General features: G+C 44.3%; 1 protein-coding gene across 4 annotated transcripts in view; it reads right to left on the bottom strand.

The window, feature by feature from the left end:
* PRICKLE2 (prickle planar cell polarity protein 2) overlaps positions 1–25,676 on the bottom strand; it is a 363,924-nt gene that overhangs the window by 91,078 nt on the left and 247,170 nt on the right. For all 4 annotated transcript variants that reach the window (XR_009533534.1, XM_060109418.1, XM_060109419.1 and 1 more), the window contains one exon: positions 11,260–11,443. Coding sequence is in view for 3 of the 4 variants with exons in the window: in XM_060109418.1 (XP_059965401.1) it covers positions 11,260–11,443 (184 nt within the window). In the remaining variant the exon portion in view is untranslated. The remainder of the gene's footprint in view (positions 1–11,259; positions 11,444–25,676) is intronic.

Genomic DNA, 25,676 nt, shown 5'->3' on the forward strand with positions numbered 1-25,676 from the left:
ACTCCTCACACAGCACTGAGAACACGGGGGTGAGTGACAGTGAAAGCTAACACAAGAGTCGCAGCTTAGAAGAAATTTAATCCAATCCAGTTGGAGAGTCATGTGTCTCACCGCAGCCATGAAATTCCATTTTGAGCTCAGCATGTGCTGATGGAATAATGAAATGAAGATGACACAGCAAATGGCTGGCGAGTCTAATGATGGTTTTTGTGGAGCTTTTAGAGGGGTTATTAGATTCCCTCGCTATGAACCAGAATGACCCAGCAGGCCTAGAGAGATGAACTACTTCGTCATTCTTCTCTCCCTGCACCCACACCTGCCAGCCTCTGTCCCTCTTGGTACAAATAGCTTCTTACATTAAAAGAACAAACTGTCAATAGCCTCAAAGTGAATGGTGAAGCTGAGTGCCTGGCACTGCGGCCCCAGCCCAGTGGTGAGTCACAGATGTAGAATTCATGATTCTGCAACAGCAGAGACCAGAGCATCTTCTGGGCTAACAGGCCAAGGAGAGAGCTGAAGAAGCAGGACCAGTCAAAGAATTTTAAAAGTATCTTGAATTCTCCTTTAACAAACAGCCTTGTGTTCAGGCCATATTCAGGGTATGTCAGTCAGGGGCAACAAGCTGGGGATGAAAGACGTCTTGCTCATGGGGAAGATGCTGGGGCTCATCCTCTATTACTACCCATGGGCAAATCTGCATCAGTGTCTCGAAGACCCAGCCAGTGAGGCTGGTAATGACTGCAGCTACCATTTTATGAGGACCTACGATGTGTCAGCCTAGATCTCCTAGGCTCTTTAGAGAGTAATTCATTTAGCCTTCGCAGCTACGTTAGACTTTGGCATAAAAGTCTCTTCATTTTACAGACAAGACAACTGAAGCTTAGGGCATCCAAGGTTATAGAGTTAATACGTGGTAGAGCCAAGATTCGGCTCCGTGTATTTCCAACACTGCTGGTTTTCCGTAACCCACGAGCAGCGGTTCTCAAGCTTTGGCCTGTATCAGAAACACCCGAAGGCCCTGTTGAAGAGAATGCTGGGCCCACCTCCAGAGCTCTGGTTCAGTAGGTCTGGGACAGAGCCTGAAAAATCTGTATTTTTTTAGTGATTTCCCAGATGATACTCATGTTGCAGGCATGGGAACCAGATTTTGAAAACCACCAGAATAGGCTGAATCTGAGTAATCTAACCATCATTCCAAGTAACAACTCAGCTCAGATGTCACTTCCTCAGACAGGCTTTCTTTGCCACCCCCACCACCAATCTAAAGTAGAGTCTCCAAATCAGGGACCAGCAAACTACAGCCTATGGGTCAAATCAGGCCCGCTGCCTGTTTTTGTAAATAAAGTTTTATTGTCACATGGCCATGCCCATTCATTATGTGTTGTGTATGACTGCTTCTCCACGACAATGTCAGAGTTGGGTATCTGCGAGAGAGACTGTATGTCCCACAAAGCCTAAAATATTTACTATCTGGCTCTTTACAGTAAAATTTTGCCAACCCTGGCTCTAAATCACATCACCCTTTCTTTACTGCTTTCCCAGCACACATCATTCTCTGAAAGTATATTGTTCATTCAGTGGTGCATCTGTCTGTATTCTCCACTAGAGTGTCAGCTCCCTAAGGGCAAGGATACTTGTTTGTTTGTTCATGGCTGTTCCCGCAGTATCTGGAATATGGTTATCACTTGATAAATACCTGCTCAATGAATATCACTGCTGAGTGCCCAGGTATGTGACACAGTACTAGGAACACGACGGCCACTGGAGGAAGAAGACGAAATGTGGTTGTCACCAAGCAGGCTCCCAGCCAGGATGAGAGATTGAGAAGAGCCAGAGATAAAGAGACGGCTGATGGAGAAACAAGCCTTTGAAGGTAGGACCATGCTACTTCCTGCAGCGATGGGGAAACTGGAGGTGGGGAAAGAGGAATTCCTTGGTCACCAGGGTCAACTGGAGATGAGAAGCCATCTCCCTCCCCCGAGAATGAAAGAGCCTAGTGTGATGCAAGCCACTCCCTCCTCCAACGCGTGCCAAGCTGGCTCCCTCGGATCTGATATCCTGGGTGGATCACCGTGGAAGGCGGGGGCGGGGGGCGGGGTGGGTGTGGAGGAAGAGAAGCCCAAATAAGGCTGCTGTGAATCCTGGCTCTGCCTATTACTAGCTGTGACATCCTGGTCAAGCCTGATTTTCTCTGAGCTGCAAGGTATTCAGTGGGAAAGTGGAGGATTTTATACAAGGATTAAATGGGACTGTTTATTCATATAACATCTGTTTACTGAATAATGTATCAGACATTATTTTAGGCACTGAGTATGCAGCGGTGAGCAAGACACTGTCTGTCTCCCTCCAACAGGCTCACATTTTAGAAGGTGGGGCATATGACAAAAGGAGTAGACATAAACGTATGTAAAGTATGCATTATGCACTTGGCATGGGGAAGGTTCCTTGTTCCCTCTCTAGTCACCTCTGAATGGGGGATCTCTGTTGCCTTATCTCTGCCCGCAGGCAGAAACATCAAAGTGATGGGTGATGGGGGCTCCTTCGATTTCCCAGGGGGAGGGACAGCAGTGGGACTACCCAGCCCTCATGTCGGTGGCTACCTTGGCCAGAGCTCGACACTGCATGGGCCCTATTCATTTCTCCCCAGACCATCCAACAACACTCTCCCCAAATTTTGTGTGCAGATACAAAGTTGGTACGGATTTCATCTTACTTCTCAGCTTCACGTAAATCCCTGAACTTCTGCCACAAGCCAGATCTTTGCATGGTGGGCTTCCTCATGTCATTCAGTAGCAGCTCAAAGACCACCGCCCCGGAGAGTCTGCTCCTGACCAGTCAATCTAAATTAGCTAATCCCCGCCGTCCCCAACACTCCGCCCCACAGCCATGATCACAGCAGCTACTGTTATTTCCTTCATAGTATAAATTAAACGAGACAAAGCCCTAGCTAGGATAACTCCCAAAGCACCTAGGATAGAGCCTGGCACATGGAAGAGTTCATTAAATGTTTATAGCACTACTATTAGCATCATTTTAAAAATCACAATGTTGAATTATCTTAGTCACTTGTTTTCTAATGTATAGGTCTCCAACACCTCCACTTAGGACTACAGTGCAGCAGAAACCTCAGTGATCTTGGCTACTCTTTTTTTTTTTTTTTTTTTTTGCGGTATGCGGGCCTCTCACTGTTGTGGCCTCTCTCGTTGTGGAGCACAGGCTCCGGATGCGCAGGCTCAGTGGCCACGGCTCACGAGCCTAGCCGCTCCACGGCATGTGGGATCTTCCCAGACCGGGGCACGAACCCGTGTCCCCTGCATCGGCAGGCGGACTCTCAACCACTGTGCCACCAGGGAAGCCCTTGGCTACTCTTTTACCCCCAGTGCCTAGAACGGTGCCTGACACAGAGTAGGTGCACAGGAGTTCAGGGAAGGAAGGAACGGAAAGAGCCCGATCGCTACTCCTTTGTCACAACGTTCTCCAGTGTATGCTCTGACTCATTCTTCTACTCTGACTAGGGGCGTGCAATGCAGTGGAGAGCTGCCATGAAGCCCACCCACTGGAGATGGCTGCTAAAGAGACTGTGAGAGGCAGGGCAAGGAGCCACGCTTCCGGCTGACCTGCAGATCCTCAATATAGGCCATTCTCCTTTGTGGGGAGGTTCTCTTTGCACCGTGAGCGGCCTACAGAAAATGCCCCGGGGCTCACTCACTCCTCCCAGGCCCAGGGACTGTGATGCTGCAGGTGACCCCAGGCACCGAGGAAGCGGGTGGCAGACCTCATTTCTACAGCAGACAGCCCCTGAAGCCCGCTTGGGACCCTGGATATTTCAGAGTCAGGTGGCTCCATCTGGTCCCCTGTCCAAGCTGCTCTGGCTCAGTGGAGCCAGAACTTCATTAGAAAGAAGCTGAGCCTTTATGACAATCCCACAGCAGAGAACCTGGAGAACAGAAAGGCTCCTGGAGCAGCACAATCAAAATGATATGATTAAAAGCCTTTGAGCAGGCTGAGAAGGAATCCTGGATTCTGGTTAACCCTATGTTTAATGTCCCTCTTCCACCCGACATAACCTTCTTCTGTCCTGGACAGTCTTATGTTCCTTCCCCGCTTCTTCCTGCCTGCTCAGGGCAGTAGTAATCAGCAACGCTGACTATAGCTTCACAAGAAGAGTGATAAGGAAACAATCATTTTATTGAGCATCTACTATGTGTACACACTGCCCTGGGAACTTTCTACACATTCCCTCACTCGGGGCCAGATCAGGCCTTGGCTCTCGAGGTCTAAGAGTATCAGCTCCTGGCTCAGGGTATCTAAGATTGAATCCCTCTCTGCTACTCCTTAGCTGTGTGACCTCAGGCAAGTTATTCCACTTCTCTGAGCCTTGCTTTACTCACTTCTAAAACAGAGACAGGAATGATAATTACCGAATAAGGTTGTTATAAGAATTAAATACAGTAATGCACACAAAAGTTGAAAATGGTGGTGGGCACATAACAAGTGTTCAATGAAAGTTTAAGAATTTTCTCCACATTATCATCATCCTCAGGGGGAAACTGAGGCTCCTGGAAGCTGAACAACTTTCCTGAGGTCGGAAAGGGATGGGGCAGCAGTCAGATTTACTGGCTCTGGAAGTGAGGCTCTTTCCCACTGGGCTACGCTGCTTCCCCTTCACCTTGTGCCTCCCGATGGGTTCTCCAAATTTTACAGGGACACAAATGGTCCTCTGGTTTGGAAACACAGAGGGCTTCTGCCAGACCCATGGTTCCTCACACTATGTTCCAGACCCTAAGCCTTGGAGCTGGCAGTGCTGCCACGGCTTTGTGCTGCTGCATAGTCCTTCCCAAGATGTCACCCGTCTCCTGCCCCTTGGCAACCTAAGACATCTCTGAAGCAGCTGGGATTATTAGGGGAATGTGCTTAGAATACATACTTTTAAGGGAAATAGAGGGAGCAGGAATAATGGATACAGACTAGTTCTTTTTTTTTTTTTTTTTTTTTTTTTTTGCTGTATGCGGGCCTCTCACTGCTGTGGCCTCTCCCGTTGCGGAGCACAGGCTCCGGACACACAGGCTCCGCGGCCATGGCTCGCGGGCCCAGCCGCTCTGCGGCACGTGGGATCTTCCGGGATCGGGGCACGAACCCGTGTCCCCTGCATCGGCAGGCGGACTCTCAACCACTGCGCCACCAGGGAAGCCCCCAGACTAGTTCTTCATGTAGAAAAACATTTAAAACTAGTTCTTCATGTAGAAAAACATTTAAAAGACCTTTATCTTTTCACTGTGTGATGCAATCCTGAACATCTCTGATTCTGCAGAGGATTCTGGTGACCTGCCTGCCTCTTAACAAATAGTGGTGGGGTGCCTGCCACATGTCAGGTGCTGTGCTAGGTGCTGGAAAATGCCTGAAGAACAAAGCAGACAAGATCTCTGCCCTCCTGGATCTTAAAGCAAAGTAGGGGAGCCAAATATTAAAGAAAAAATTACGCTGCTAAGTAATTACAAGTTTGAGAGGCACTAAAAAGGAAAACTGTGGGGACTGTCACAAAGCGTGGGATTGGAGACTTAGTTTTGTTTTGGGAGAGCGGGGTGGTCAGAGAGACTCCTTGAGGAGACAGTTAATCTGACATCTGATGGATGAGTAATAGTCATTAAGTTAAAATGAAAAGCCAAATAAAGAATTTTAGGTACCCTCGGCAGAGAGATTTTAGAGTTTCACAGGGATCAAAATCAGCTAATTCACCCCCATCTTTAGGTAGTACTGGAGGGTCTATTTTGCCACATATGGAAGAATGCTTTGAAAGCCAAAAATTGGGCAATTACTTCTAGTATCCCCTCTTCATCCTTCCTGCAATAGTTTGAAGTGAACGTTGAGAGTTCCAGACAAATAACCCAATGGCTATTCTTTTTTTTTTTTTTTTTTGGTGGTACGCGGGCCTCTCACTGTTGTGGCCTCTCCCGTTGCGGAGCACAGGCTCCAGATGCACAGGCTTAGCGGCCATGGCTCATGGGCCCAGGCGCTCCGCAGCATGTGGGATCCTCCCAGACTGGGGCACGAACCCGTGTCCCCTGCATCGGCAGGCGGACTCTCAACCACTGCGCCACCAGGGAAGCCCCCCAATGGCTATTCTTTACGTGCAAAAATATGGTTAAGGTCAAGGTAAAATGACTAACATTTGCTGACATCCACATTTGAGAACTCTCCATGGATACCTGGAGTATCCGAAACATCAATGAAAAGGACACTCAACTCAGGAGAAGCAATCTGATGGTCTCTTCAGATTTTCAAGGATCAGGAGTAGAAGCACTAATAAAAAAAAAAAACATATCCTCATGTACCCAATGAAGTCTATCCACCCAGAGGACGCACCGGTTACAACATTTCTAGAGGGCAGTTTGGCACAATGAATCAAAAGTCTTAAAGAGGTTTACACGTGACCTATCCACCTCTAGGAATCGTGGTGAAGGGGAGGAGCAAGCAAGTGTACAGAAAGGGTGGCTGCTCGCGTTTACTTAATATAGAGCAAAGCTACCAAGGATGCACACGTTCAAAAATAAATTTTCAGTTCAGGGTTGTTCGATGGTGGTACTCTTGGCCTTTGGGAGGGGTCAATTCTCCTTTGAGCACGATTGTCTAATACTTTTCAGGCTGTTCAGCATCCAAGCCCCCACCCACTAAAATACTAGGGAAGTTCCCTAGTCATTTTGACAATAACTACCTGCTTCTGAGATTTTTTTTTTTTTTGATGTGGACCGTCTTTAAAGTCTTTATTTAATCTGTTACAATATTGCTTCTGTTTTCTGTTTTGGTTTTTTGGTCTCAAGGCATGTGGGATCTTAGCTCCCTGACCAGCAATCGAACCCACATCCCCTGCACTGGAAGGCTAAGTCTTAACCTCTGGACCACCTGGGAAGTTCCCCCACCCCTCAACCCCCGCTTCTAAACATACATTTCCAAGAGCGCCCTAGTGGTGGGTGGTGCCACTACAGGTTAGTAACTACCAGTGGAGAACTATACAGCCACTCCCAAAGATAATCTGGGTCTAAATATAGAAAAAATGCAGAAAAAAAGTTCACGATACATAAACTGAAAAAAATTTCAGGATAAATGGATAGCATCATCACATTTTTGTCCAAAACAAAACAGAAATGTACCCCATATATATAGATACTTGTTACACACATGCAAAAAAGGTTGGAAAACAATTTTCCTTGGTTGGGAGAATTATGAGTGATTTTTATCTGCTTTCTTTCTTCTTATCTTTCCCTTTTTCTCAATGGGCAAGTCATCCCATTATAGAAGGAGAAAGCTATTCCTGTTTTGGAGGACAAACGGTGACCCACCTGTCACCTGCTCCTCACACCATTTCACTTCTTGTTTTGACTTCTCAGGAGGATGGCAGGATCCACCTCAGAGAGCACTGGCCTCTGCTTGAGCAGCGTGGGATCACCTTTTTCACTCTGCCAAACACTCAGCCTCCGTTCAAGGCAGCAGCTATAACACCAGGGCTAGGACCTGGTAAGTGCTCGAATAAAGGTTTGCTGAATTGAGTCATCCTTTTCTTGTCCTGATTGGGCCAGACTTGTGCTGACATGTTCTCCAGGTTCCACCATTACTTTTACCCAGTGGTTCTCAACTGGGGTGCCCAGCTCATCCCCCAGGGGCAACGGGCAATATCTGGATACATGTTTGGTCCTCCCAGTGTTGCGGGGAGAGGGTGGTGAGTGCTACTGACATCTAGTCGGTGGGGGCCAGGGACACTGCTAATCATCCTACAATGCACAGGACCGCGCCGACACCAAGAATTATTCAGCTTAAGATATCAATAGCACTGAGATTGAGAAACCCTGTTCACTGTTTTCCTTTCTTAAAGCTTGTTAAATCATTTCCAAATTCTTCCTAAAGTATTATCTACTGTAAAGGTATCACCATAGCAACTCTAGGAGACAGGGCACATACAATGAATTGCTCAAGCCTGAAGAGAAATTGGAGCCTTAAAGGTGACTTCAGATGGTCAATCAGGGAAGACTCCAGTTCTCTGCTCCGCCTCCACAGGGCTCCCTGGATAATACTAAACACCTCATTCGCAGTGAGCAGAGGCAAAGGATCTGGGCAACTTCTTTGATCAGTTTTCAGTCCAGCCATTAAAAAATAAAAGATAGAAGCCTATCTTTTCCAGCATCGACTGTTATATTTCTCATTTTCCACACTATTTTAAGAAGGTTGCGTTTTGCAGCTAATGGGTTTTTATAAAATTAAGTGCCCTTGTTCAAGAACACCTCCCTAAAACCGAGGTAACTTTCGTTCACGTTATATTGAACTGAAGGCATTTCTCAGAAGAAATAGAATAATAAAGAGTGTCACCTGAAGGCATATTACCAACCCCACGACCAGGGAATAAAATGAAAGGTTTCTAACAAGAAAGAAAACACATTACTTGGAACCCTAACTGGTCTTGACTATTTCTCCTCCAGCACAAAGCATTTTAATGTTCACTGTAATTTCTCTTGATAGAAAAATGGTTTTTCTCAAACCAGAGAGCACTAACATCATATTAAGCATCAGAATGTTTATTAGTAAAAGGCATTTAGGGTCTCAAATTTTTCTAAAAGCTACTAGGCAGCTTTTAAAAAATCTTTAAACCTATAATCAGTTCCATTAATAATAGACTTTAAAAGATCTCATAATTAATTTTGAAGACCATTTTTTTCATGCAACATGATGCCCTGAAACACCTTTAATACAAATCCATATTTTATTGGCAAATATGGAGCCCTTCAAATGGCTTAAAGAGACAGTCTCTCTCTGGAGAACAATTTCCTTTCTAATCATCTGTATCATATAGGTTTGAGTAAGTATAGGGAATAGAGAAAACCATTTAAAGAAAAATACAGTTATAAGAGACGGGAATATCCTGCCACCTGACATAATTCAAACCACTTGTTTAATAGCATTAATCATTTTTTAAAATTTATTATTTATTTATTAAAAAAATTTTTTTTTGGCTGTGTTGGGTCTTCACTGCTGTGCGCGGTCTTTCTCTAGTTGCAGCAAGCGGGGCCTACTCTTCATCACACTGCGTGGGCTTCTCTTGTTGCGGAGCACAGGCTCTAGAGCGCAGGCTCAGTAGTTGTGGCACATGGGCTTAGTTGCTCCCTGGCATGTGGGATCTTCCTGGACCAGGGATCGAACCTGGGATCGAACCCGTGTCCCCTGCAGTGGCAGGCGGATTCTTAACCACTGTGCCCACAGGGAAGTCCTAGCATTAAACATTTTCTTTCAAAACAAATCAAAGAAAGTCATTTTATGTTTTCCAAAGACGTTCACTTTGGATGAGGCAAGTGGCCTTCAAAAATACATAAGCACTTACTTTTGGAATTGGTGAATGTGACCAAGACCTTTAGCTTCTGCAACTGTCTGTTCTCTTGGGGCAGTAGAAAATGTTCTCTGAATATGAGCATCATAGAATGGTATTTAATGGCCTTAGAAAAGAATCTACCTAAGCAGGGAACTGAAAATAGCTCAACGTTGGAATTTCAGGGCCCAACTCAGCAGGAAGCAATGTGAAAAAAAGAAGGGTGCGTCTCTTAGAAGCTGCTGGAAATGAGGTTAGCAAGAAAACGAAACAAGCTCACAGCTGTATCGAGGTGTGAAAACTCACTGCTCAAGTACTGCCAGTAGACTCGTGATGTCAAACACAGATATTCAGTCACCCACCACCTCATCTGAGTTTCCAGAAAAACCCAATCAAATACGCTCATTCTTCTTCAACTTATTCTTTAATAATACAGTCTTTACTGGAACAGAAGAAAATCAAGATATAACCTTAACCTACAAACTAAGAGAGAACACACTTCTTTCTTTCTGCTGATAACCCAACACAGAAGTCCCTTCAATTCTCATGGAGATTATTTTCTATGAATGTTTCTATTCTAAGACATTTTCTTCCTAGTAAGAATCAGAGTAGAGATCACAAACCGGAAGTGCCTGTAGGGCGTAGGAAGATTAACACAAAAGGATGCAATGGGCTTAGTGGAGACTAGGGTGACTTGGAGAGTCATTCTTTCTAAACACTTCCTGCAAAGAAGTACTAGTGCTCAACTCATGGCCTGCACACAAATCCCTGAAGAGTAAGATTTTAAACTTTAAAATAAAAATGTCCTAATTTTTAAGTGTTAGTAATTTTTAAGTATTAGTGACTAATTCAAAATTTAAACAATCCTTTGCTGGCTAAACGAATCCTGCCTGTGTGCTTGATTTCACCTGTTAATTTACAACCTCAGAAAGAAAGAAGAAGAGTAAGAAATGGCTAACGAAAGACGAGATCGGGTGCATTCAGGGTGGTATGGCCATAGACAAGAAATAGCTAACCAAATAGATGTTATCAGGGTCCCATCCTTAAGTTCTTGGTGAATTCTTAGGTCTTCCCTAACCATAAAGAACCTTTTCTAAAAGCATCACCACATCTAAAGTTCCTGACTTCACATTTTAGGGTTTTTAAGCTTCAAAACATTGTCAGACATAGAAAAGATCTCCAGAGAAAGAAACTTCTTGTGTCAGAGGAAGGGTATAGTGGTCGCACACTTAAGATTCTGATAAACCTGTGTCTCAAAGACGCACAGGGAAGATCATGACAATATCCATCTTACAGGAGGGGCTTCTAAACCAACATTAGGCTCGTGGAAGAGAAAATTCCAAGTACCAAGAAATGCAAAGCAGAAGCTGTATATCACTGAGAGAAATGCAGTGAAACGAAAGAAACCAAGTTCATCTAACCAAGCTAATAATATTTGCAGCCTGTGGGCAGTGCCAAAATATTTCGGGAAATGTCAATGTCTTTCTTTGTAAAGCCAGGCCAAACTTTTGAACACAGCATTAGATCACTGGGAAGAATAAGGTAAATCCTTATTTCCTTACCCTCCTTTACAAAGAATCTTAACATTAAGATTGATGGCCAATGTAGAACGCCCCTTCCCTCTCCAAAAATGAAGTTTCATTATCTAATGTTTCTAGACGTTTCTAGACCATCTTTTTTTGGGAACAGTTAAAAATGGCAATACAGAATGAATTAGCCATGGCCCACCCAAGGCTCAGTTTCATTTCTCTTCCTGGTTTCCCACTGGGGCCCCAGACATCTTCATCCCATGTAGCCCCACTTCTCTGAATCAGCAAAGTCAACTCTCCCTTCTGAACTGGAATGAGGAAGGACGGGTAAGACAAAGGTAAAAGCCAACCCCACAACTGCCCTCCTGTCAAGAACGGTACCTGTTCAGGCTTCAGCCCCGGCGGGACCCAGGCATACTCCTCCAAGGCGCAGCCTGAGTCGTCATCCGAGGTCGAGTTCCTCTGGAAGTCAAACATGAGTTTGCTGACAGTCTTCTCCATCGCCAGGGGCATCACCGTCACCATGTGCTCCTCCTGAGGGCACTTGCAGTGCAGGCAGATCTTCCTGCAAGCAGCAAAGGCGGGAGGTGAGAAGGAAGGCAAAAGAAACCATGGTTTTCACTTGGCCTGCCACTCACAAGCCCTTGGATCCCAAACCATAAACACATTCCTTGGCAACCGGCTTCTGGCATCTGAAGCAGAGTTCCACAGCACGCCTGTCTTTGTAGAAGGCGTGGCACCGCGTCCCTGGAAATGTCCTGAGCCATCAGAGGCCACCAGGTAAGCATGCTAAGGGTATTTAAACATGGACCGCAACCTTTTCTTCTACATCAGTATCCCAAGAGGAATGTCAAAATACCTCTTATTTTACTAGGTAGAACACTAGATATGGACCATGACCACAATTTCCTTGACTGGAAGAGTAATTAAATATACACAATACATATGCAGACCAGAAATATTACCAGTAGGTTTAACAAATAGTGACAACATTCCGTTTTTATAAAAGGTTTCTAGACCTTAGGGAAAGGAAGTGGTTATAAAAATAACTGCAGGTGAGATTTTCTTTAAGAAGAGCAAAAATATTTTTGCCCATTAAACAAAGCTGACCCTAAGATCTCATGGGAAAGACATTTCCACCTCCACTAAAGATACTTGTAGGTTTGAAATTCTAATTAGAAACCCCAAATTAGCCCACGTTGGTAGCTTTTTTTTTAATATACCAGAGGATCATGCATGTGAATTATTTCAAAAGATAGCAGCCAAAGATACAATTCTCTCCCCCAAATAAAACATTTCTCTTTTAAGATTACCATCTGTTCCCTTTTCCATGGCTACAAAAATGATGCAGCAATAAAAACGCTGATGTCACAACACAAGAGCATTTCTAGCTTCTACCAGTAAAATAAAAAGAAAGGAAAAAAATAAAGAAGGAAAAAATTTTAAGAAAATAAGCTGTTGTACCTGTATTCTGACCTTCAGAATTAGTTTCAGTAGCACCTTATAAAACTGATGAAACAGCCCAGAATTCTAATCCCCATGCGCCTGAATTTTTTGACAACAGCTTTGTGAAGATATAATCCACACACCATAAAATTCACCATTTTAAAGTCTACAATTCATTGGTTTTTAGTATATTCTCAGAGATGTGAAAGCATCACCACTAATTTTAGAACATTTTCTTCACCCTCAAAAGGAACTCCATGTGCATTAGCGGTAACTTCCCACCTTCCCCTCCCCCCAGGTCCTGACAACCACTAATCTATTTCCTGTCTCTAAGGTTCTACCTGTACTGGAAATTTCATATAAATGGAATCTTACTATATGCAGTCTTTTGAAACTGGCTTGTTTCACACAGCATGATGTTTTCAAGATAAATCCATGTTGAAGCATGTGTCAATCTTTCATTTCCTTTTATTGCATTATAATATTCCATATACTAAATTTTGTTTATCCATTTATCAACTGGTAGACATTTGGATTGTTTCCACTTTTTAGTTTTTTTGAATAATGGTGCTTTATTTATGTACACGTTTTTTTGTATGGATATATGTTTTCAATTCTCTTGGGTATTTACCTAGGAATGCAATTGCTGGGTCATACAGTAACTTTATGTTTAACATTTTGAGGAACTATCAAACTGTTTTCCAAAATATCTGCTCTTTTTTACATTCCCACCTGTTAATGAACAAGTGCTCCATTTTCTCCACATTCTTGCTGCACTTGACATTGCCTTTCTCTTTGATTGTTGCCTAGTGGGTGTGAAGTGGTATCTTACAATGGTTTTGATTTGTACTTCCTTAATGACTAATGATGTTAAGCATTTTTTATGTGCTTATTATATATCTTCTTTGGAGAAATGGCTATTCAAATCTTTAGTTCATTTAAAACTGTCTTTTTATTGTTGAACTGAAAGCATTCCTTATATACTTTCTGGATACAAGTCCTTATCAGATATATACTTTGTAAAAATTTTCTCTCATTTGGTGGGCTGTCTTCCCTTTCTTGATGACGTCCTTTGAAACACCTAAGTTTTTGGTTTTGAGGAGGTCCAATTTTTTTTGTTGTTCCTTATGCTTTGAGTTTTATATTTAAGAAACCGTTGCTTGACCCAAGGTCATTAAGATTTACTCTTGTATTTTCATCTAAGAGTTTTATGGTTTTAGCTCTTTTTTTTTTTTTTTTTTTTGCGGTACGCGGGCCTCTCACTGTTGTGGCCTCACCCATTGCGGAGCACAGGATCCGGACGCGCAGGCTCAGCGGCCATGGCTCACGGGCCCAGCCGCTCCCGGCATGTGGGATCTTCCCGGACCGGGGCACGAACCCGTGTCCCCCGCATCAGCAGGCAGACTCTCAACCACTGCGCAACCAGGGAAGCCCGGTTTTAGCTCTTATACTTGAGTCTATGACCCATTCTGAGTTGCGTTTTGTATATGGCAGGAAGTAGGAGTCCAACTTCATCTTCATGTGCCTATCTAACTGTCCCAGCACCATTCAATTGCATTGACCTTTGTCAAAAATCAATTGATCATAAATGTAAGGGTTTATTCTGGGCTCTCAATTCCATTCCATTGATCTATATGTGGATCCTTATGCTAGTACCATACTGTCTTGATACTGTAGTTTTGTAGTAAGTTTTGAGATTGTGAAGTGTGAGTCCTCCAACTCTGTTTTTTTTTTTTAAATTCAAACAGAAAGTCACAAAAATTATAATCATCCTCATCAGTTCACTCAGTCTCTGTTCTTTTAAAAAATTATTTTGGCTCTTCTGGGCCCCTGACATCTGAATTATCAATATAAATTTTAGGGTGCCAATTTCTGCAAAAAATCAAGCTGGGATTTTGATAGGGACCGCACTGAATCTTTAATTTGGAGAGTATTGCTATCGTAACAATATTAAGTCTTCCAATCCATGAACAAAGAACGTCTTCCCATTTATTTCAGTTTACTCGAATTTCTTTCAGTGATATTTTGTGGTTTTCAGGTACAAGTTTTGCACTTCTTTTGTTAAGTTCATTCCCAAGTATTTTATTCTTTTTGACGTTATTGTAAATGGAACTGTTTGCATAATCACATTTTCAGATTGTAGTGTATAGCAACACAAATGATTTTTGTACCTTGATCTTGTATCTTACAATTTTGCTGAACTGGTTTATTAGTTCAAATAGTGTGTGTGTGTGTGTGTGTGTGTGTATTCCTTAGGATTTCCTATATACAAGATCACATCATCTGTGAATAGAGACAGCTGCATTCCTTCCTTTCCAATCTAATGCTGATTTTTTCTTTATCTTGCCTTATTGCCCTGGCTAGGTCCTCCAGTGAACAGAAGTGGCAAGTGTGGAGCTCTTTGTCTTGTTCCTGACCTTCACCATCAAGTATTGCATAACTGTGGGGTTTTTGGTAACCTTCCTTTTTTTTTTTTTTTTGCATTATGCGGGCCTCTCACTGTTGTGGCCTCTCCCGTTGCGGAGCACAGGCTCCGGATGCGCAGGCTCAGCGGCCATGGCTCATGGGCCCAGCCGCTCCGCGGCATGTGGGATCCTCCCGGACAGGGGCACGAACCTGCGTCCCCTGCATCGGCAGGCGGACTCTCAACCACTGCGCCACCAGGGAAGCCCAACCTTCCTTTTTTAAGTTGAAGAAGTTTCCTTCTATGCTAGTCATTGAGTGTTTTTATCAACAAAGGGTGTTGGATTTTGTCAGATGCTTTTTTGCATCTAGTGAGATGATCAGTCGGTTTTTGTCCCTATTCTTTTAATGTCTTGGCCTGAATTTTGACACCAAAATGCATTTAAAGAAACAAAATCAGTTTTGTCCAGCCAAGTGAGGCTTGTCAGATTCTCCCACTTCCTGCCTTTCATCCGACTGAAGATATACCCAGACAGAATGCACATTTGGATCTGGTTTGCATCTCCAACCTCAGAGAAGTTTCATCCAAACCCTGGCTATTGCTTTTAAAAATAGTCTGTGCTCATTTTAACAGTAACTCTTTAATTAATCAGCTACTGTAAAGAAGTCAGGGGTCTTGGGAAGCAGTCAGGGTTTTGGGTTTTTTTCCCCTCCAAAACTTTTTTGTCAGTTTATGACTTAAGGGAAGAAAAAAGTTTCAGTGTGTTTAAGCAAGTTGAGGAAGCTCTTTGGTAACTAATGGTTTTTTTAGCAGAAAGTCATACTTTTAGACCAAAATGTAGAGATCTTTCTTCTAAATGCAGTCTCCAGAATATTCATCAAGGAAACTCATTTATTCAGCAAGGCAGGGAACAGCACACTTTTTAACGCTGGATGGACATAATCTAATGAACTTCTAAGCTCCAGAAGAAGGAACAAAGACAAGATGAAAGCAAAACACAGAATTAAAGAACGAGATCCATAATGAGTCTCATTGAGTAGAAGCCTGAACAGAAGGGAGAAAGGGGCGAGGGCTTCGGGCCCTCTTTAGTCATTCAGCAAATAACCACCAAGTACCTACCATCTGCCAGGCACTGCTCTAGGCACTACTGATACCCAGCCAAAACAAATAAAGATCCCCCCCCCATAGAACCTATATTCTCAGAGGGGAAGAAACAAACAATAAGCAACAAACATAACAAATCATTCTATCATATACAATAGCACGTTAAAGATGCTAAGTGCGACGCAAAACAAGAATGGTGAAGCCGGATAAGGGCAAAAGCAGGATTATCGTGGAGGCAGAATGCACAGCACCTGACTTGCTTACACCTGACACGCACGAGCCCAGATTCGCACGCCAGTCATCCGAGAAAGGAAATATCACCCCCACTTTCCAGACAACAAAGGCTCAGAGAGTTTAAGCAACATGTTCAAAGTACACCTGAAATAGCCAGCAGAACAGAGATTCAAAGTAGGATCAATCTGACCCCCGAACCCTAATAAGAACCTACAGAGGGCATACCTGACTCCAACCAGAGAATAGCCTTTCACTCCTGAACAAGAAACACATTCAGAAAAATCAAAACCAAAGAGGAAACAAGAAAAAGGAAAAAGAAAAAAAGGTAAATCAAAACCACAAGGACCTTACGTATTTTCCCTGCTAGCTGCCTGCCTTCCATTCCTCATTTATAATTAACAGGCACTTCTGTGGCAAGGCATTATTATTTGCAGAGAATCTTTAACCTTTGAGTGCTTCCATGACAGCCTTTGGAGAGACTAATTTAACAACTTCTGTTTACAAATGAGGAATGCAAGGCCCAGATGCTGAGAAAGGTGTGGAGGGGTCAGAGGTAAAGCTGAGCATTCCTCTTGGTCCTCACATCTTTCTCTCCCTCTTGGCAAAATGCACACAGCAACACCCAACAGCTCTCTGTTTCGACACACTGATTAAAGCTTTTCAGGAGTGCGTGGGGAAATATATGATTTGGCTTTTTTTTTTAAAATAGACATTTATGAAAATAGAACCTGCTAGTAAAGCAGGATTTCATTAAAGAACCCAATCATACAAAGCTTGCATTGGTTTCATTCTGTCAGAGGTGACATTCTACCTGTACCTAATTGGGTTTGTGAATGACAGGTCTCCAAGGAATAAGGCATGATTCAGAGAGCAGAGATCCTGCATCCTCCTTCCCCCTTCCCTCTACCCAGCAACAACCCTTGCCACCCCCCACCCGAAACCTGCAGCTGTAAATTCATTCGCTTCTGTATTCAGAAGCCACCAGTGGCTCTTCCATGAAATACACAATACCGGCAGGTGAAGGCTCTCTTGTGAACCGTCTCAAAGTACTCTGGTCATCTGCACCAGTGACCACACCATTTGCAAAATGACTAACAATTTATACCAATTAACTCACCTACCATGATTCCGAACGATTCATTATAAATAGATTGGGGGGTGGTGTGTCTGCTGGGGGGGTGTCTCATCTTTGAGATGTTGACAGGTTATTTATAACACTGAATCCTAAACCACAATGTCTTGCTTTGTGTGAGAAGCGATAGGATGAAGGCAAGAAAGGAGTCTTCCGTTGTCACACGATGCTGACAAGTTCAAGTCATAAACTGCAGTTTTCTAGATTTGGATAGGGTTGGAAACACATCGTTAACTCCCCCCCCCCCCCGCTTTCCTTCTTTCTCTCTTTCATCCTCTTCTTCTTCTTTTTTTAATGAGAGGAGAATATTTTTTGCAAAAGAACTCCCATGTGGAAACTCAATATATAAAACAGAGCTGCCCAAGTTGATGTGACAGAAGGAGGCCCGGAGCCCAGCTTCTCTCGAGCTCAACCTTCTCCCAATATCCAGGCATTTTCATGGTCCTAACCTCCCAAGGGTTCCAAAGACACAAGTCTGGAAACCAGCATACTTCCCAGGACAGTTCAAGGTCATTTCTAGTATTATCAAAATATAAAGTAGGTGCCCAATCATTTGACAGATGGTAGAAAGACAAAAAGAAAAACAGAGGCTATCGATGGCTTTTAAGAGACAGATAATTCCTAATCATCAAACTCTGCAGATAATGATGATTCTAGTCATAGGAAATTGTATATCCGGTTTCTAAGACATTACGTGGAGATGACTGGGGAGCAGTGATGTGCCCCAGTGACTCTGATTTGATAGGACTGAGACAGGGCCCCGGAAGTGCATGTCCACCAGCATTCCAGGTGATTCTGACATGCACTTGGAGGACATTTTTCTACAGCTAGCCTCCCAGTTAGAAGGGGAGCACCTGAGTCAGAGTATGGTCTGAAAACTGGCGTGTTCTACCAACATTACCGGATGGTCTCTGGACAATGTACATTTTTAAAACTGTTCCAGGGGATCTTTGCCCACCCCTCCTGACTACCACGTATTAAACTCTTATATCACTAAGCCCACCTGTCACTCAGCTAGGTACCTCTGGGGCATGTGTGTGAAAAGATGCTGGTGAGAAGCAGGACCACACCAGCCACCAGAATAGTGTCTCTCACTGCCAGCCTGCTTTTGGTCCTGCCTTCTACCTCCCCTGTGGTATGGGCTTCTGTGTCCCAAGTCCATGGTCAGATCAGGTTCAGGCCACTTTTATGCACAGGGTCAAAGGACAGACTGCTTGAAGAGTGGCTCAGTCCCAACACAAATCAAGTGACAGATGAGGAATGCAAAGTTCTGGGCTCAATATGGCAACGCCTCAGGCAGCTGAGATCAGGTGTGGGAAAAGACATTTTTGTTAAAGACAGAGGGCTAAAAGAACCCAAAAGCCTCCATAGCTTTTTGCTAAATAATAAATGTGTCCTAGGCATTTAAACTCTTCCATGACTTGAGTTCACCAAAGGCAAAAGAATAACTCCTTTCATTCTTAATAAGAGAAAAAGAGGAAGCCTTTTTCTCCTATGGTAATTTAAAGCTACTACCGCCTTATCCTAAAAAGAAAAACAATATACAATGTATGTAGAAAAGAATCAGGAATTACAGATAAGCAAGAAGAAGAAAAATAATTCAAACACTCACAATCCCAGAGATAATCACTGTTAAACAGAAACAGCTGCTGGTCCCCTTTTCCCCTCATGTTAAGAAACCAGAGACCAGATTTCATTCTGTGTGCACGCCATCAGCAAGGACCAAGACTCTGGCCCGAAATAAAAAGACATGAGCCAGAGCTACCCACACATGTACACACAACATTCTCGGCAGGAGATGTGCATTCTTCAGTGCAGATAAGTGGGTTTGCTCTGATCTGGTGCCCTGTAGCAGGATCAGAGAATTTATTTACGTAGCGTGGAAGACGCCAAAAACGTTGGAATTGCAATATACACTTACGGGTATCACAGAGTTAAGTTAGGTTCCTCAGATAAAAAACATCTGAAAACCAGATTTCTACAGCTATCAACTTCCAATTTTCTGTGCAAGTAGGGAGAGATGGGGCATGGATAATTTCAAACCACTAAGCCCTGGCTTTGAATTGTGTCTTTGTACATCGGTCGCAGACTCTCAGAGGTGTGATAACTTATGTCACTGCCAACCACCTAAAGGATCTGTCCTCGGCAGGCCAGACTCACGAGGGTCTGGGCAGGAGCCAGGCTTCCCCAGTCTGCTCTGCTGCCCGATTGCCTCAAATTTCCAATGAGAACTTATTGGAAACGTAGCACACACATGCAGAGCACCGGCCTAAAATGAGCCAAAAATTATTCTCAGTTTCCTGCACTCTGGAACACCTTTCCCACTTTACCTGTTTTTTTTTTTTTTTTACTAAAAAACAGGTAAATATGTGTTTTGAGTGAAGAGAGATTGTACTGGGCTGCAGGCTGCCTGGATCTAATTGAATAAAGAAACAGTGCATATTCTTAGCCAAAAAAGGCATCACCGTGCTGAGTAAGTGAGCCGGTGAGAATTGGAAGTGGGGTCCCCCTGCTTTAAGATATCGCTGAGATACTCCCGTGAGGAATAAGTCAGAATTGTCAAAACTGAACTATCACAAAGAACACTACCTGTTCCCCTCCAAAATCACATGCGTCACATGATCACATGACCCACGCACAGGGCTTCAGCTCCTACCTTCCACACGCCTCACAAACACACAAGTGGAGGATCAGAAGACAGGAAGGAAGGCAGGCGGGATATATACTTGAGGAGGCTGGCTTGAAACGAAATGAGATAAGGATGCTGCGAGAGGCGGAAGTCTGTCCCCAGAGGATCAAGGACTCCACACCACAGGTCTGAGCCCCAGGGTCCTGACTCCAGTACGTACTTTGCTACTGGAGGATGGCCAGTAAGGGTGAACACAGCAGCTGTATTTCTAATATTAATGTTATTTCTTACATTTACAAAAGGTTTATAATAGTCATTTTGTTTCACAGTTTATCTCCTTTATTCATTCTCAGCAGCCCTATAAAGTTGGCATTTTCATCCATTTCACGCAGATGAACTATGAGTTCTACAAACTCACAAGCAACTCGACTGAAGTTGTACAGACTAGAACCTACGCCGTCTGACTCCAAGCCCAAGGTTCTTCCCACCACCTTGTTTTAAGGAGAGTGGCCAAATCTTCCTTCTTTTCTTCTGTGCATCTTTCCATCCTTCCCTGCATCTGTCCAACCATCCTTCCATCCATATCCATCCAACCACCCAGGCAGACAACAGTGATTGAGCAGGTACTGTGTACTAGGCACTGTATGAAGATGCCGGGCATACAGCAGTGATTCAGACGGTATCTCTAACCTCACAGGGCTTCAAGTCAAGTGAGGAAGACAGACAACAGTCAGGTAAACACATAGATAAACTTGCCATTTATAGGTTGTGATAAGTGTCATGATGGAAACAAGCAAGGAGATAAGAGAGGGGCCGAGGGCCTCCCTGGTGGCGCAAGTGGTTAGGAGTCCGCCTGCCGATGCAGGGGATGCGGGTTCGTGCCCCGGTCTGGGAGGATCCCACATGCCGCGGAGCGGCTGGGCCCGTGAGCCATGGCCGCTGGGCCTGCGCGTCCGGAGCCTGTGCTCCGCAACGGAGAGGCCACAGCAGTGAGAGGCCCACATACCGCAAAAAGATAAAAAAAAAAAAAAAAAAAAAAAAAGAGAGGGGCCGAGGATGGAACAGGAAAGGCCTCCCCACTGAAGTGACATGTGAGGTGTGACTAGAAGACGAAGTAGGAAGCAGCTCTGAGAAAGACCAGGGAGAGAGTTTTCCAGGCAGAGGGAAAGCAAGCAGAGGCTCTGAGGTGGGGAAGAGTGTGGCATGAGTCATTCTCAGGAGGTGGTGTGTGGCCTCCCCTCCCCCGTCACTGTCGTCCTGGATGACAGTGACCAAACTGGCTGAGCCACTGCCTGTCCCAAAGCCCAAGCAGCAACGTGAGATTCAGGGGACGGTGCCATCTTAATGGGTGAGGAAAGCTCTTCCTTTCTCCTTAATTCCCTTCCCCTTGGAATTCCTATATTCCTCTGTCTTGATACCCAGACGTTGGCATATCCTGTTATTTGCAGCCTCACTGGCTCCTTTACCCCCTCCCCCCAGCCACAATACTGTGTTTTTCCCCTTTTTTTGGCAAACACTCCGTCTGAATGAGGGACCCAGGCATGAACCTTGACACTCGCCATGTCTGGAAGCAAGATTTCTATCTCTGTGAGAAAGGAAAAACGGTTTCCTAAAAAACACAGAAGCTCAAGGGCGGAGACTGTGACAGGGCCAGCTGGGTACGAGGTTGGTGCCAGCACAGAGCCAAAACCCGCTGCCGGGCCCGTCCAACTCCCTGCCCTCCGCCCGGGCTCCAGGGGCTCTGGCCATCTGCACCTAGAGGAGGTTCTCTCTCCCAGGCACTGCCAAAGTTGCTACAGGATCATCTTTAGTGGCAGTTGTTTCCTCTCTTAATATGTCAATTCATATTTCCATGAAGAAACATACTTCAGACTAATTTATCTTGGAATTTTTAGCAGTGGAAACACATTTCCTTTAAAAAAAAAATAAGCCTGTTGGATGACTTTTCATATTCTGAGTATCTCTTACCAGACTCTGATTTCCAGGTCTGATGTCTCAGCAATTGAGGAATGATGTCTTGGATTGGGTTTCCCCAGAATTAGATCCTTGGAAGGCATCTGAACATAAAGAAGTTTGGGAGGTGACCCCAAAAAGGCCTGAGAGGGAATTGGAGAAGGGAAGCAGGGAAGGATGCTTACGCAGGGAGAGGTAATGAGCAGCTGAAGCTCTGGGCAACTGAGACTCATTTCAGTTGAGGAGCTTCGGGAGATGGTATAGAACACTCCTGAGAGATGTCCCACTGGAGAATCAAGGAGGCAGGAGTACTTATCCCCCAATTCCCAACAGTCACTGGGTGAAGACCACACCTGGGCCCCTGTGGCCCACCCCACACACGAGACAGGCAGGCTAGAGCAGAGAGTTACAGCTGCTACCAAACGAGGAACCATGGGTCAGGGTACCCTGGAAAGGTGAGTGCCAAGGGGGAAGAGGGTATTACTGCAAGTGTTCGCTGAAGGCAGCTTCATTTATTAAACAAGAATTCACTGAACATCTACTGTGTACTATGCATTCTGGTGGTGGTTGTGAGGGATTAAAACAAAACAAAACAGTAAGGAGCCCCTATCTGACTGGGACACAAAGATCTAGGCCACAAGGAGCTAGAGCATAAATCTCAAAGTCAAGAGTACTTGTGGGATTAGTTAAAAGAGTGTCCTTGTTCCTAGGAGATAGATGCTGAAATACATACAGGTAAAGGATTATGTTTGTCATTTATTTTCAAAGGGTTGAGCCAAAATAATAATCTATGTGTATGCATCGCGGGCACATGCAAAAAAGAGAGGGAGGAAGGGAACAAGCAGCACAAAAGTGCCAAATGTCAGCCACAGACATTTCTAGAAGGGTGTCTGGAAGTTCATTATGCTATTCTTGTAAACTGTATATAACACTGCAAGTTTTCAAAATACGTTTTGAAACAAAGTGAACAGTCCTGTGACTTTGTTGTTAGGTCAGTTATTAATAGAAAACCTACCATGGGCTGGGCACTGCATACAACTTGCTGAGTAGGAGGTTGCTAGGTAAAAAGAGAAGGAAGGAGTACCCCTGACAGTTGAATAAAGGCACGAGGTGAGAGAGAACAAGGCGTCAACAAGATATTGAGAGGAGTCTAAGACGGTGACAAGCTAGCAGCTGGAGGACTACACATGCAACCCAGGTGAAGGAGTTTTAACTTTACTGTAAACATGTTCACAGGCTAGTGAGGAATCTGCCTACCAAACACGCAGCTAGCTAATTAAGCATCGTAATGAGTGGAAAGAGTGAGCCCTCAAAGGAAAAGAACTTGGCTACTGATGGTGTCTCCATGGCAACACTACTACCTCCATCACTGCATCCGTAGGAAAGGCTGTGGGTACCTAGAGAAGCTCTGATTTCCTGAACTGCTGTCAGACCAACCGCCTCCCTAAGAAGAAACCAAGAAACCAAGGTAGATCCAGGCATAACCAATGGTTATGCCTGGATCAATTCCTCCATTTCTCTTTGTCCATATGTTAACCATGATTTTATGGCATGTATGCTTTTGCTTCACTGGACATCGAGCAGATCATGTTCCAAGAGTTCCTCCTTTCCAGATGAGTCCTTCAGGGGAACAGTTTCTGAGGAAATGACTGCACACTGAATTCTAACACTCCTCACCTCCCAACTTCAAGAATTGGAAGACTCCAGAAAATATCTCTTTGTTTGCCTTTCTCTTCCATGCCACCTGCCCAAGTACTTGTTCAGTCTCTACCTCCTGTGTGTAAGAAGTTGGCTAAGCCCATGTAGACCAAATCTGAAGCATTAAATATCCCCTCAGTACTTAAAAACAATATATAGTGCAGTGGATAAAGATCTTGGAGGCACAGTGCCTTGGGTTCAAATCCTAACTGCCACTTCACTGAGTTGCTATTAGGATTAAATAACTGAATATCTACAGCACGCTGAGTATAGTGAATTCTGACTCTGTGCCAGCTTGCTAGGCCCTATGCTCTGGGTAGGGACAAAAAGTAAAACAAGTCAATAAAAATAGTCATGGTTCTGGTTCTCTAGAAGTCAATCTAACCCCTACTAATATATTCTAGTTGGGATGGAAACAGATCAATGGAAAACAGATGGGTGGCAAACAGGTCATTCCTACAAGTCTTTATGAAATACCTAGTATATACTTTAAGGTGTGCTGGACTGAGAAAGGTAATTGGATTATTATCTTTACCAAAGGATTACTTACCCTTTACCATCCTTCTAATATTTCAAGGTCACAGAAACGACCTTGGTTCTTAGCAAGATACAATAAGGCAGACAGGTTTGGATATTAAATTAATGACCCTGGGACTGATCAAGTACTTCAGAGCTGCCCACGCACTTCCAATTCAGGGAATTCTCTGAATTGCCAAAAATCTCTACAAAGTTAGTCAGAGGAACAAGGGTTATTGCCATTTTATAGAAGGAGAAGGGGGAGCTCAAAGAAGCCAAGTGCTGTGGTTGCTACTATGAAATGTGGTGTGTCTAGAACGCCACATCTACTTTTTCTCACCCTGAACCAGGAAAAGTCAAGTCAGTTTGGTTCTACTTCTAGGGTATGCTTTTTCCAACTTTCCTTTCGAAGAAGACATTTTCGGAGTGTACACCGGGTTCTGTGCTAAACACTTTCCCCACATTCCTTAGTTAATCCTCATAGCAGCACAGTTAAGAGATGGAAATTATTAATATCACCCTCATTTTACAGATGGGAAAACCAAGGCTCAAAGTGTTTCTGAAACGTACTCAAGCTCCCACAGCTGGGAAAGGATGAAAATGGAAACGCAGACCTAGATCTGCTAGATTCCGGAGCCCTTCACCAAACACCTGAATGCCTTTCTGGGGCCCTGTCAGACTGACTGCACTGGTCCCTTAATCCATGTAAAACAAGTTGTGCTTTTCTCCCTGTTCACATAGAGGCCCCCAAATCACTGGCAAGTCATAGGAAATTCTTAAGTGGCTGCTTATTAATAACATTTTCAGTTTATATTAGGCTGCCTTTCATCCAGGGGAACTCAGCCAGCTCCATACACAGAGAACCACTTAAATCCAGCCATTTCTGGTGTGGATGTGGGCCAGCTGGCGAGAGCATCCCTCAGGGGCTCGGCTTGTGGGGATTCTGGCAATGGTCACACCCTTCAAAACTTGACAGGGGCCCTTTAATACCCGTGCTGAAGGGCTGGAGGTAGAGACTTCCCAGAAATCCATGATCCTCAGTGAATGAGGCCAAGGCTCAAGATGACCCCAGCGGACTTGGGAAACAAGAGTGTCAAGAAACTGGGTGTTTACCAAATACCGAGACTGGAAGTAAGGCCCTGCAATTGATATTGAGTTAGACACAACAGCGAGAGATGTTATTTTCAGGGGAGACCTGGCTTCAGTCAAGTCCAGGGAAGAACACAAAACCCATTTCTCAAGGTTTCCCAGAGGGGGGTACAGTCAAAAAAGGCAAGACGCTGATTTCCCTTCTTCAAGCCCGATCCATGGAAAGGTTTTTGTGGTTTTGTACTGAGCCATGACTAGTCTCTTCATGCTGCAGCAGTGAGAGGATGCAGGGAAGTACAGAGAAAGAAAATAACGTTTCCTGGTTTCATGTTTTATTGGAAAGAAGCCCTGGATGAATTGAATTCACATGGTCTACAGGAGTGAGACATTGCAAATATTTAAGAGTCTGTTATATTCAGATTTGACAAGGTGATGGTTGAAGGATCTATGTCCCCTAGACGCACCTCCTACCCCCAAACCTGGGGATGTAGCAACGCCCACGTGCTTTTGGCTGAGCTGAACAACAGCCCAGACTGTGGACTCCCTTGGTGCATGGGATGAGTGACCTCTACTCACCATTTCTACCTTTACCC

The sequence above is a fragment of the Mesoplodon densirostris genome, chromosome 10, assembly GCF_025265405.1.
Source record: "Mesoplodon densirostris isolate mMesDen1 chromosome 10, mMesDen1 primary haplotype, whole genome shotgun sequence".
NCBI lineage: Eukaryota > Metazoa > Chordata > Mammalia > Artiodactyla > Ziphiidae > Mesoplodon > Mesoplodon densirostris.